The sequence below is a fragment of the Pelophylax lessonae genome (assembly GCF_965119305.1).
Source record: "Pelophylax lessonae genome assembly, chromosome: 10".
Classification (NCBI taxonomy): domain Eukaryota; kingdom Metazoa; phylum Chordata; class Amphibia; order Anura; family Ranidae; genus Pelophylax; species Pelophylax lessonae.
The window spans coordinates 238,841,685-238,856,121 of NC_138777.1; the positions used below are offsets into that span (position 1 = coordinate 238,841,685).

Sequence of the window (14,437 nt, forward strand, 5' to 3'; positions counted from 1 at the left end):
TTCTCTCTGTACAGTGATATGATGGGGGAGGGTGTAGTACCGCTGTGCGGACACACGGTGGCGCTGTTTCCTCTCTGTACAGTGATATGATGGGGGAGGGTGTAGTACCGCTGTACGGACAGGCGGTGGCGCTGTTCTCTCTGTACAGTGATATGATGGGGGAGGGTGTAGTACCGCTGTGCGGACACACGGTGGCGCTGTTTCCTCCGGGTCTCTCGCTGATGGCGGCTCCGGCGCTCGGTGTCGGCGGGTGAAGCCGCGGAATGAAGCGGGACCGGAGAGGGCGGAGCTCGTTATGTCACCGGAGAAGTGTCCGGGGAGCCGCCAGAGAAGAGGACGGAGGGGGAGGAGGAGGGGAGAGGCCGCAGCCCGAGGAGGAGAACGGAGCGGGTGAGACACCGGAGAGAGAACTCCACCCCTCCCCCCACATACTACATAACTCCGCCCACTGCTGCTGCAGACCCCCCTGTAATCACCTTCTGTGGGGGAGGGGGGTTATCTGATTATAAAGTGTTGGGTGGAGTTTGTTAGTGTATCCAAATCTGACAACACTCCCCTCCCCCACACAATACTGCTGTGCCTCCTGTGCTCCTTCCTCCAGAGTGCATTGAAAGGGGGCACGCTGGTCATTCTGCATTGAATGGGGACACGCTGGTCATTCTGCATTGAAAGGGGGCATGCTGGTAATTCTGCATTGAAGGGGGGCACGCTGGTCTCTCTGCATTGAATGGGGACACGCTGGTCATTCTGCATTGAAAGGGGGCATGCTGGTAATTCTGCATTGAAGGGGGGCACGCTGGTCTCTCTGCATTGAATGGGGACACGCTGGTCATTCTGCATTGAAAGGGGGCATGCTGGTAATTCTGCATTGAAGGGGGGCACGCTGGTCTCTCTGCATTGAATGGGGACACGCTGGTCATTCTGCATTGAAAGGGGGCATGCTGGTAATTCTGCATTGAAGGGGGGCACGCTGGTCTCTCTGCATTGAATGGGGACACGCTGGTCATTCTGCATTGAAAGGGGGCATGCTGGTAATTCTGCATTGAAGGGGGGCACGCTGGTCTCTCTGCATTGAATGGGGACACGCTGGTCATTCTGCATTGAAAGGGGACACGCTGGTAATTCTGCATTGAAGGGGGGCACGCTGGTCTCTCTGCATTGAATGGGGACACGCTGGTCATTCTGCATTGAAAGGGGGCATGCTGGTAATTCTGCATTGAAGGGGGGCACGCTGGTCTCTCTGCATTGAATGGGGACACGCTGGTCATTCTGCATTGAAAGGGGGCATGCTGGTAATTCTGCATTGAAGGGGGGCACGCTGGTCATTCTGCATTGAATGGGGGCACGCTGGTCTCTCTGCATTGAAAGGGGGCACGCTGGTCATTCTGCATTGAAAGGGGGCACACTGGTCTCTCTGCATTGAAAGGGGACACGCTGGTCATTCTGCATTGAATGGGGGCACGCTGGTCATTCTGCATTGAAAGGGGGCACACTGGTCTCTCTGCATTGAAAGGGGGCACGCTGGTCATTCTGCATTGAAAGGGGGCACACTGATCTCTCTGCATTGAAAGGGGGCACGCTGGTCACTCTGCATTGAAAGGGGGCACGCTGGTCATTCTGCATTGAAAGGGGGCACACTGGTCATTCTGCATTGAAAGGGGGCACACTGGTCTCTCTGCATTGAAAGGGGGCACGCTGGTCATTCTGCATTGAAAGGGGGCACGCTGGTCACTCTGCATTGAAAGGGGGCACACTGATTTCTCTGCATTGAAAGGGGACACGCTGGTCATTCTGCATTGAATGGGGGCACGCTGGTCATTCTGCATTGAAAGGGGGCACACTGGTCATTCTGCATTGAAAGGGGGCACACTGGTCTCTCTGCATTGAAAGGGGGCACGCTGGTCTCTCTGCATTGAAAGGGGGCACGCTGGTCATTCTGCATTGAAAGGGGGCACGCTGGTCATTCTGCATTGAATGGGGGCACGCTGGTCATTCTGCATTGAAAGGGGGCACACTGGTCATTCTGCATTGAAAGGGGGCACACTGGTCTCTCTGCATTGAAAGGGGGCACGCTGGTCTCTCTGCATTGAAAGGGGGCACGCTGGTCATTCTGCATTGAAAGGGGGCACGCTGGTCACTCTGCATTGAAAGGGGGCACGCTGGTCTCTCTGCATTGAAAGGGGACACGCTGGTCATTCTGCATTGAAAGGGGACACGCTGGTCATTCTGCATTGAAAGGGGGCACGCTGGTCATTCTGCATTGAAAGGGGGCACGCTGGTCTCTCTGCATTGAAAGGGGACACGCTGGTCATTCTGCATTGAATGGGGGCACGCTGGTCATTCTGCATTGAAAGGGGGCACACTGGTCTCTCTGCATTGAAAGGGGGCACGCTGGTCATTCTGCATTGAAAGGGGGCACACTGGTCTCTCTGCATTGAAAGGGGGCATGCTGGTAATTCTGCATTGAAGGGGGGCACGCTGGTCATTCTGCATTGAATGGGGGCACGCTGGTCTCTCTGCATTGAAAGGGGGCACGCTGGTCATTCTGCATTGAAAGGGGGCACACTGGTCTCTCTGCATTGAAAGGGGGCACGCTGGTCATTCTGCATTGAAAGGGGACACGCTGGTCATTCTGCATTGAAAGGGGGCATGCTGGTAATTCTGCATTGAAGGGGGGCACGCTGGTCTCTCTGCATTGAATGGGGACACGCTGGTCATTCTGCATTGAAAGGGGGCATGCTGGTAATTCTGCATTGAAGGGGGGCACGCTGGTCTCTCTGCATTGAATGGGGACACGCTGGTCATTCTGCATTGAAAGGGGGCATGCTGGTAATTCTGCATTGAAGGGGGGCACGCTGGTCATTCTGCATTGAATGGGGGCACGCTGGTCTCTCTGCATTGAAAGGGGGCACGCTGGTCATTCTGCATTGAAAGGGGGCACACTGGTCTCTCTGCATTGAAAGGGGACACGCTGGTCATTCTGCATTGAATGGGGGCACGCTGGTCATTCTGCATTGAAAGGGGGCACACTGGTCTCTCTGCATTGAAAGGGGGCACGCTGGTCATTCTGCATTGAAAGGGGGCACACTGATCTCTCTGCATTGAAAGGGGGCACGCTGGTCACTCTGCATTGAAAGGGGGCACGCTGGTCATTCTGCATTGAAAGGGGGCACACTGGTCATTCTGCATTGAAAGGGGGCACACTGGTCTCTCTGCATTGAAAGGGGGCACGCTGGTCATTCTGCATTGAAAGGGGGCACGCTGGTCACTCTGCATTGAAAGGGGGCACACTGATTTCTCTGCATTGAAAGGGGACACGCTGGTCATTCTGCATTGAATGGGGGCACGCTGGTCATTCTGCATTGAAAGGGGGCACACTGGTCATTCTGCATTGAAAGGGGGCACACTGGTCTCTCTGCATTGAAAGGGGGCACGCTGGTCTCTCTGCATTGAAAGGGGGCACGCTGGTCATTCTGCATTGAAAGGGGGCACGCTGGTCATTCTGCATTGAATGGGGGCACGCTGGTCATTCTGCATTGAAAGGGGGCACACTGGTCATTCTGCATTGAAAGGGGGCACACTGGTCTCTCTGCATTGAAAGGGGGCACGCTGGTCTCTCTGCATTGAAAGGGGGCACGCTGGTCATTCTGCATTGAAAGGGGGCACGCTGGTCACTCTGCATTGAAAGGGGGCACGCTGGTCTCTCTGCATTGAAAGGGGACACGCTGGTCATTCTGCATTGAAAGGGGACACGCTGGTCATTCTGCATTGAAAGGGGGCACGCTGGTCATTCTGCATTGAAAGGGGGCACGCTGGTCTCTCTGCATTGAAAGGGGACACGCTGGTCATTCTGCATTGAATGGGGGCACGCTGGTCATTCTGCATTGAAAGGGGGCACACTGGTCTCTCTGCATTGAAAGGGGGCACGCTGGTCATTCTGCATTGAAAGGGGGCACACTGGTCTCTCTGCATTGAAAGGGGGCACGCTGGTCATTCTGCATTGAAAGGGGGCATGCTGGTAATTCTGCATTGAAGGGGGGCACGCTGGTCATTCTGCATTGAATGGGGGCACGCTGGTCATTCTGCATTGAATGGGGGCACGCTGGTCTCTCTGCATTGAAAGGGGGCACGCTGGTCATTCTGCATTGAAAGGGGGCACACTGGTCTCTCTGCATTGAAAGGGGGCACGCTGGTCATTCTGCATTGAAAGGGGACACGCTGGTCATTCTGCATTGAAAGGGGACACGCTGGTCTCTCTGCATTGAATGGGGACACGCTGGTCATTCTGCATTGAAAGGGGGCATGCTGGTAATTCTGCATTGAAGGGGGGCACGCTGGTCATTCTGCATTGAATGGGGGCACGCTGGTCTCTCTGCATTGAAAGGGGGCACGCTGGTCATTCTGCATTGAAAGGGGGCACACTGGTCTCTCTGCATTGAAAGGGGACACGCTGGTCATTCTGCATTGAATGGGGGCACGCTGGTCATTCTGCATTGAAAGGGGGCACACTGGTCTCTCTGCATTGAAAGGGGGCACGCTGGTCATTCTGCATTGAAAGGGGGCACACTGATCTCTCTGCATTGAAAGGGGGCACGCTGGTCACTCTGCATTGAAAGGGGGCACGCTGGTCACTCTGCATTGAAAGGGGGCACGCTGGTCATTCTGCATTGAAAGGGGGCACACTGGTCATTCTGCATTGAAAGGGGGCACACTGGTCTCTCTGCATTGAAAGGGGGCACGCTGGTCATTCTGCATTGAAAGGGGGCACGCTGGTCACTCTGCATTGAAAGGGGGCACACTGATTTCTCTGCATTGAAAGGGGACACGCTGGTCATTCTGCATTGAATGGGGGCACGCTGGTCATTCTGCATTGAAAGGGGGCACACTGGTCATTCTGCATTGAAAGGGGGCACACTGGTCTCTCTGCATTGAAAGGGGGCACGCTGGTCTCTCTGCATTGAAAGGGGGCACGCTGGTCATTCTGCATTGAAAGGGGGCACGCTGGTCATTCTGCATTGAATGGGGGCACGCTGGTCATTCTGCATTGAAAGGGGGCACACTGGTCATTCTGCATTGAAAGGGGGCACACTGGTCTCTCTGCTTTGAAAGGGGGCACGCTGGTCTCTCTGCATTGAAAGGGGGCACGCTGGTCATTCTGCATTGAAAGGGGGCACGCTGGTCACTCTGCATTGAAAGGGGGCACGCTGGTCTCTCTGCATTGAAAGGGGACACGCTGGTCATTCTGCATTGAATGGGGGCACGCTGGTCATTCTGCATTGAATGGGGGCACGCTGGTCTCTCTGCATTGAAAGGGGGCACGCTGGTCATTCTGCATTGAAAGGGGGCACGCTGGTCTCTCTGCATTGAATGGGGGCACGCTGGTCACTCTGCATTGAAAGGGGGCACGCTGGTCACTCTGCATTGAAAGGGGGCACGCTGGTCTCTCTGCATTGAAAGGGGGCACGCTGGTCATTCTGCATTGAAAGGGGGCACGCTGGTCTCTCTGCATTGAATGGGGGCACGCTGGTCTCTCTGCATTGAAAGGGGCACGCTGGTCACTCTGCATTGAAAGGGGGCACGCTGGTCACTCTGCATTGAAAGGGGGCACGCTGGTCTCTCTGCATTGAAAGGGGGCACGCTGGTCATTCTGCATTGAAAGGGGGCACGCTGGTCACTCTGCATTGAAAGGGGGCACGCTGGTCTCTCTGCATTGAAAGGGGGCACGCTGGTCATTCTGCATTGAAAGGGGGCACGCTGGTCACTGTGCATTGAAAGTCGGAACTGGTTACTAAAATGTTTTAATCCCACCCACTGACTACACCCCCACACCACACCTCTGCTACACTAATCTCCACTTGTTTCTGGGTCTCAGACTGAGCCGTGTCTCCTCTGATATGGGGGAGGGGGGCAGCGGCTGATTTCCTCCATTCACAGTACAGATTGCATTTTGTGAATGAGTGTGAAGTGTTCTCTGATTGGAGAAGGTGGGGGGTGTGACATCATCTCCCTGTCCCCGCCCCATCCAACCAGGAAATACAATCCATATTCCGCCCACCAACTGTGCCGCCCGCCCCCTCCTCTATTCACAATGCAGCATAGTAGTGCTGTGTTTAGTGGGGTGGTTGCAGTGTAGTAGTTGTGATTAGTGTAGTAGTGGTGTAGTTGCAGTGTAGCAGTGGTGTAGTTGCAGTGTAATAGTGGTGTAGTTGCAGTGTAGCAGTGGTGTAGTTGCAGTGTAGTAGTGGTGTGTTTAGTGTAGTAGTGGTGTAGCGTTGGTGTCTACTACAGTGCCTTCCACCTTCCAGGGACATCAGCCAGGTCGGTATACAGAGCTGGGTCCCGGCTGGAACAATGTAACAATGTTTTGTATCTCCATCCCTGGAAATAATTGATACATATTGGATGTATTGATTGGAATGATAGTGACCGCCCCTTCTCTTGTCTCCTCCCCCTCCAGGTATCGGTAAGACGCTGAGTACCGGTTACTGCCGGCTCTGCCATGGGAAGTTCTCGTCCCGCAGCCTGCGGCAGGCCTTCGGGAAGGTTCCGGTCACCGGCGGAAGCTCGGAGAAGCAGAAGCGGATGGATCAGGTCTTCTTCGCCGACTTCCAGCAGCTGGTCGGGGTGTCGGTCCGCCGAGACCCCCGACTGCCGCAGTTTGTATGCAAGGATTGCCACGCCCAGTTCTACAAATGCCGCAGCGTGCTGAGGACCTTCATCCAGAGGGTGAACCTCTCCCCGACCGGCCAGGACGGCAACATAACCAGGTCTGATCCCGGGGATGGGGGGGAGGGGGCTGTGTTTAACCTCACCATTATTTTGTAAACAAAGCCATGCGATCACTCAGGGTCCCCCCAGGTATGACCCCCCCACTGTGCCATCACTCAGGGCCCCCCCCCCCCACTGTGCCATCACTCAGGGTCCCCCCAGGTATGACCCCCCCCCACTGTGCCATCACTCAGGGTCCCCCCAGGTATGACCCCCCCCCCCCACTGTGCCATCTCTCAGGGTCCCCCCAGGTATGACCCCCCCCCCCCCACTGTGCCATCACTCAGGGTCCCCTCAGGTATGACCCCCCCCCCCCACTGTGCCATCACTCAGGGTCCCCTCAGGTATGACCCCCCCCACTGTGCCATCACTCAGGGTCCCCCCAGGTATGACCCCCCCCCACTGGGCCATCACTCAGGGTCCGCCCAGTTTCCCTTCACCTGGGATATCAAATCCAGGACCGCACATGTCATACTTTGCTGTCTATGGCGGTGTAATGCGGACGGACGATTCGCACGTTACGTCTGGATATGAGACTTCCTATACAGAACATCAGAACCATCGATCATCGATCATTATTTGTTTTGGAAAAGAATGAGACGAACATTTCTGATTTCTGTTTTATCTCCACAGCAAACCTCAGAATCCGGATGTGATTACCACGGGCCCCTGTGCAGGTGAGGGCGGCTCTGCCGCGTCCGATTCCCGCGTTTACGTGTGAATTGTAATCGGGTGGTTGGGGTGAGATATAGAAAATGTGTTTATTTTCCCGCTCTACGCAGATCGCTGTGCGTCTCATAATAGAGAGTTCAGGGTGCCTGCGCAGGGAATAGCCACAGTCTCCAGCACCGTCTTTTATGAGTGATCTGGGAATCCCTTTTAGTTACATGTTTGTAATCCAGGAGGGGTGTGGCCAGGTATACTCCCGCCCACATACAGGAAGCTACCAATCGCATTCACACCCTTAAATAAAAACCCAAAAAACTGTGCTTGGTGTAAAATGAACCACTAAGGTAATTACATGGAGAGCGGCTTTGAGTGCCGGCGGGGTCCAGATGTGACAAATGGGAAACTGCCGAACAATTCCGCCGAGCAAATACTTCGACTATGCTAAAGTCCTGCAATTTCCATCTACCTGAATTCTATGAACTCCGCTGCAGCCGGAACGCAGAGAGCGCCTCTCCTGTGTGCCGTGCGGGTAACCTGTCTGAGCTGTAAAGCTTCCTCTATATCCACCAATCAGATTTACTCTTCTAAGTGAGATCTGCCTCTATATCCACCAATCAGATTTACTCTTCTAAGTGAGATCTGCCTCTATATCCACCAATCAGATTTACTCTTCTAAATAAGATCTGCCTCTATATCCACCAATCAGATTTACTCTTCTAAGTGAGATCTGCCTCTGTATCCACCAATCAGATTTACTCTTCTAAGTGAGATCTGCCTCTATATCCACCAATCAGATTTACTCTTCTAAATAAGATCTGCCTCTATATCCACCAATCAGATTTACTCTTCTAAGTGAGATCTGCCTCTGTATCCACCAATCAGATTTACTCTTCTAAGTGAGATCTGCCTCTATATCCACCAATCAGATTTACTCTTCTAAGTGAGATCTGCTTCTATATCCACCAATCAGATTTACTCTTCTAAATAAGATCTGCCTCTGTATCCACCAATCAGATTTACTCTTCTAAATAAGATCTGCCTCTGTATCCACCAATCAGATTTACTCTTCTAAATAAGATCTGCCTCTGTATCCACCAATCAGATTTGCTCTTCTAAACAAGATCTGCCTCTGTATCCACCAATCAGATTTACTCTTCTAAATAAGATCTGCCTCTGTATCCACCAATCAGATTTACTCTTCTAAATAAGATCTGCCTCTATATCCACCAATCAGATTTACTCTTCTAAATAAGATCTGCCTCTGTATCCACCAATCAGATTTACTCTTCTAAATAAGATCTGCCTCTGTATCCACCAATCAGATTTGCTCTTCTAAATAAGATCTGCCTCTGTATCCACCAATCAGATTTGCTCTTCTAAATAAGATCTGCCTCTGTATCCACCAATCAGATTTACTCTTCTAAATAAGATCTGCCTCTGTATCCACCAATCAGATTTACTCTTCTAAGTGAGATCTGCGTCTGAACACCAAAATTGTTGCAATGTATTTTATTTAACCCCTTCCTGCCCGGCCCAGAGCAGAATGATTGTTGGGCAGGGGATCAGTTGATCAGGATAAGAACAGTGATTGGTGGTGCGGGGTGTCGCTCCAACACATCGCATCTCTGATCTTGGTAGAGAGCCTGTGACAGAGGCTCCTTACCACATGATCAGCTGTGACCAATCATAGCATCAACCAGGAAGTGCCGCAAATTGGCTTTTTTGGGGTGTGGGGGGGGGTCTGCGCTGATAATCAGCACATTGATTATTCGAGGTGCCCACCCCAGATATCAATCAGTGCCCATCAGTAATGCCTGCCAGTGCCTCCTCATCAGTGCCCATTGGTGCTGGCTATCAGTGCCCATCATTACTCATTAGTGCTGGCTATCACTGCTGCATATTAGTGCCTCTTCATCAGTGCCCATCAGTGCTATATATTAGTGCCTCCTCATCAGTGCTGCCTATCAGTTCCCATCATTACCCAATAGTGCCCAGTGGTGCTGGCTATCAGTGCCCATCAGTGCTGCCTATTAGTGCCTCTTCATCAGTGCTGCCTATTAGTGCCTCTTCATCAGTGCTGCCTATTAGTGCCTCTTCATCAGTGTCCATCAATGTAGCCTATCAGTGCTGCATAATACTGCCACCTATCAGTGCCCATCAGTGCTTCATATTCGTGCCTCCTCATCAGTGCCCATAAGTGAAGGATAAAATTTACTTATTTACAAAATTTTATAACACAAACGAAAAAGAAAAATGTTTTTTTTAAATTTGTTTATCAAAAAAATACAAAAAGCGCAGAGGGGATGAAATACCACCAAAACAAATCTTCATTTGTGGGGGGAAATGATAATAATGTCCTATGGGTACAGTGTTACAGGACAGCGCAATTGTCATTCAAAGTGTGCTGAAAGCTGAGCAGGAAGGGGGTGAAAGTTCCCGGTATTGAAGGGGTTAAAAACAAAATTAGCATTCAAGTTAATAAATACAGCGCCTTGAAAAAGTATTCACACCCCCTGAAATTTCCCGCATTTTCTCATGTTACACCCAGAAAGGTAAATGTATTTTATTGGGATTTTATGTGATAAACCAACACAAAGTGGCCATAATTGTGAAGTGGAAGGAAAATGATAAATGATACAAATAAATCTGTGAAAAGTGTGGCTGCATTTGTATTCACCCCCCGGAGTCAATACTTTGTAGAACCGCCTTTCCCTCCAATTACAGCTGCAAGTCTTTTTGGGGATGTCTCTACCAGCTTTGCACATCTAGAGAGGACATTTCTGCCCATTCTTCTCTGCAGAATATCTCATCTCTGTCAGATTGGATGGAGAGCCTCTGTGAACAGCAATTTTCAAGTCTTGCCACAGATTCTCAATGTGATTTAGGTCTGGACTGTGACTGGGCCATTCTAACACATGAAACCATTCCATTGTAGCTCTGGCTGGATGTTTCCGGTCGTTGTCCTGCTGGAAGGTGAACCTCCCCCCAGTCTCAAGTCTTTTCTTCTAAGATTGTCCTGTTTTTGGCTCCATCCATCTTCCCATCAACTCTGACCAGCTTCCCTGTCCCTGCTGAAGAAAACCATCCCCACACCATGATACTGCCACCACCATGTTTCACAGTGGGGATGGTGTGTTCAGGGTGATGTGCAGTGTTAGTTTTCCCCCACACATAGAGTTTTGTTTTTAGGCCAAAAAGTTGAATTTTGGTCTCCTCTGAGCAGAGCTCCTCCCCCCACACGTTTGCTGTGTCCCCCACATGGCTTCTCCCAAACTGCAATCAGGACTTCTTATGGCTTTCTTCCACCAATGGCTTTCTTCTTCTCACTCTTCCATAAAGGGCAGATTTGTGGAGCGCACGACTAATAGTTGTCCTGTGGACAGATTCTCCCACCTGAGCTGTGGATCTCTGCAGCTCCTCCAGAGTTCCCATGGGCCTCTTGGCTGCTTCTCTGATGAATTCTCTCCTTGCCCAGCCGGTCAGTTTAGGTGGGTGGCCATGTCTTGGTAGTTGCCCGGCCGGTCAGTTTAGGTGTACGGCCATGTCTTGGTAGGGGCCCGGCCGGTCAGTTTAGGTGTATGGCCATGTCTTGGTAGGAGCCCGGCCGGTCAGTTTAGGTGGACGGCCATGTCTTGGTAGGGGCCCGGCCAGTCAGTTTAGGTGGACGGCCATGTCTTGGTAGGGGCCAGGCCGGTCAGTTTAGGTGGACGGCCATGTCTTGGTAGGGGCCCGGCCGGTCAGTTTAGGTGGACGGCCATGTCTTGGTAGGGTTGCAGTTGTGCCATACTCTTTCCATTTTCCCATGATGGATTGATCAGCGCTCCGTGAGATGGTCAAAGCTTGGGAGATTTTTTTATAACCTAACCCTGCTTTACACTTCTCCACAACTTTATCCCTGACCTGTCTGGTGTGTTCCTTGGCCTTCATGATGCTGTTTGTTCACTAAGGATCTCTAACAAACATCTGAGGGCTTCACAGAACAGCTGTATTTATACTGAGATTACATTACACACAGGTGGACTCTATTTACTAATTAGGTGACTTCTGAAGGCAATTGGTTCCTCTAGATTTTAGTTGGGGGTATCAGAATAAAGGGGGGTGAATACAAATGCAGCCACACTTTTCACAGATTTATTTGTATCATTTATCATTTTCCTTCCACTTCACAATTATGGACACTTTGTGTCGGTCTATCACATAAAATCCCAATAAAATAAGTTTACGTTTTTGGTTGAAACATGAGAAAATGTGGAAAATTTCAAGGGGTGTGAATACTTTTTCCAGGCATTGTATAATTCATGTGTAAAAGTCATAACTTATACAGCCCACTTCATGAATAATAATCAGGTGACTCCCCTTGTAAGTTCCACCACCATCAGCCAGTTACTGGGGGGGCGGGGACCCCACATATAAGAAGGTCCTCTGTTGGGGGGGCCCATATATAAGAAGGTCCTCTGTGGGGGGGGGGCCCCATATATAAGAAGGTCCTCTGTTGGGGGGAGACCCCACATATAAGAAGGTCCTCTGTTGGGGGGGCCCATATATAAGAAGGTCCTCTGTGGGGGGGGGGCCATATATAAGAAGGTCCTCTGTGGGGGGGGGGCATATATAAGAAGGTCCTCTGTGGGGGGGGGGCCATATATAAGAAGGTCCTCTGTGGGGGGGGGCCATATATAAGAAGGTCCTCTGTGGGGGGGGGCCATATATAAGAAGGTCCTCTGTTGGGGGGGCCCATATATAAGAAGGTCCTCTGTGGGGGGGGGCCATATATAAGAAGGTCCTCTGTTGGGGGGGGACCCCACATATAAGAAGGTCCTCTGTGGGGGGGGTGGGGAGACCCCACATATAAGAAGGTCCTCTAAGTAAATAGGAGAGAGCAGAATCTGGTGCAGCTCTGCACAGTAACCAATCAGCTTCCAGATTTTATTGTCAAGGCATCGTTGAAGCTGATTGGCTGCCATGCACAGATTCTGCACTCTCCGGTTTTAGTAAATCCCTCCCAATGTTTTGCATGGACAGCAAACTGCTTTTTTACTTTAGTAATTCTGATTTGTTTTTTCTTTTTGCAGATCTGATCACCTCCAGCCCGGAATGCCTGCACAGCCTGGTGAGCTGGAGCCACAGCCATGCCGGAGGCTGCCCCTCCGTACCCAGCCTGCAGGAGGTACTCTCTGCCCAGTACTATGGCATCATCCGGGCAGTGTGGGGGTGTGGAGAGGGACACGACTACATCATGGAAGCCGACTCGGACTCTGTCACCTCAGACTCTCACCATGAGGAAGTCCGGAGGATGCCAAGCGGTAATGGAATGCCCGCAGTCAGCGCAGGCGCGGGTCCTGTGCCCATAGGATACAGCCCATCGGATAGGATGGAGACCACCATGCCTCTTTCTGAGACTGCCAGGGCCGCTAATCTTCCATCACAGAACAGATCGCCAGCTCTTCCTTTGGAGACTCCCGCACCGCCTTGCCCTGAGCTGGACTCCATACAAGGTGCGTCCATGTCCGTTATATATATCTCTATAGACAGAGCAGCAGCGACCGGCCATCTGACAACCGGCTGGGTGGGACTTTCATCGTTCTGGCTGGACGTATGAAGCTGCAGAGCGATCTGTCACTGGCTGTGTCCGATGACTGATCAGTGTACCCGCCTCCTGCCGATCACATGTGATCGCTGCGACCAATCGTAGAAAATCACATGACAATTGTAAACAATGAATGGCTTTGATTCATGCCTTTCATTGTGTTTCTAGCTGTGATTGGTTACAGTGATCACATGCTATGTACCATGTAATTAGCTTTGACCAATCACAGCTAACATACTGAAGGATTCCGTTTCATTCAGTAAAATGCTTGCTTATAGCAATGTAATGCACTGCTATAAGCAAACCTAATATGAAAAAAATAAAAATCCTGATCACTTCCTCAGAGTAGTACAATGTTACTATGGCAACATTTATATTGCTCTGGTCATAGTGAAAAAAAAAATGTATTTAACCACTTCTGGACCAGAAAATTTTCCCCCTTAATGACCAGGCCATTTTTTTGCGATTCGGCACTGCATGACTGTAAAATGCATAAAGAATAATTAAAAAAAAAAAAAAAAAAGAATTGCATTATGTTAGCTACTTCAGCTCTGGAAGATTTACCCCCCTTCATGACCAGGCCATTTTTTTGCAATCATTTTTGCAACATTTTAGGATGATCCTTAGGTGTCCATAAAGACACGCTTTAACCACTTCTGGACCGGAAGGATTTCCCCTTTAACCACTTAAGCCCCGGAAGATTTTACCCCCTTCCTGACCAGGGCCTATTTTGCTATTCGGCACTGCGTGACTTTAACGGACAATCGCGCGGTCGTGCGACGCTGTACCTAAACAAATTTGACGTCCTTTTTTTCCCACAAACAGAGCTTTCTTTTGGTGGTATTTGATCACCTGTGCGATTTTTTTGATCATGCGCTATAAACAAAAAAAGAGCGTAAATTTTGCAAAAATAGCAATATTTTTCACATTTTTTTTATATGAAATTCCAAAAAAAAATGTAAAAATCAGAATTTTTTAACATTTTAGGCCAATTTGTTTTATTCTACATATGTTTGGTAAAAAAAAAATCGCAAAAAGCGTATTTTGATTGGTTTGCGCAAAAGTTATCGCGTTTACTAACAAAGGGAAAGATTTTTGTCATTTTTGTTGGGTTTTTTTAACGAGTAATGGCGGCGATCTGCGATTTTTTTTTTTTTTTTTTTGCGGTACTGCGACATTGCGGCGGACAGATCGGACCCTTGATTGATATTTTTGACACTTTTGGGGGTACCAGTGACATTACTGCAGTAAATAAGTGCTATAAATATGCACTTTTACTGTAAAATGACACAGGCAGTGAAGGAGTTAACTTTATTGGAGAGGGAGGGGCTAAGTGTGTCCCTAGGGGCGTGTTTCTAACTGTGATTGGCTGTGGCTTGATGTGTAAGAACAGAAATCAACGGTCTTGCATAATAG

The 14,437-nt window shown here is 50.4% G+C and overlaps 1 protein-coding gene across 1 annotated transcript in view; it reads left to right on the top strand.

The window, feature by feature from the left end:
- Positions 1-227: 227 nt before the first annotated feature.
- The window catches only part of ZNF276 (zinc finger protein 276), a 46,803-nt gene continuing 32,593 nt past the window's right edge, over positions 228-14,437 (top strand). The window contains exons 1-4 of the mRNA XM_082270234.1: positions 228-390; positions 6,458-6,767; positions 7,402-7,445; positions 12,507-12,929. Of these exons, the coding sequence (XP_082126360.1) occupies positions 264-390; positions 6,458-6,767; positions 7,402-7,445; positions 12,507-12,929 (904 nt within the window). The 5' untranslated portion in view covers positions 228-263. The remainder of the gene's footprint in view (positions 391-6,457; positions 6,768-7,401; positions 7,446-12,506; positions 12,930-14,437) is intronic.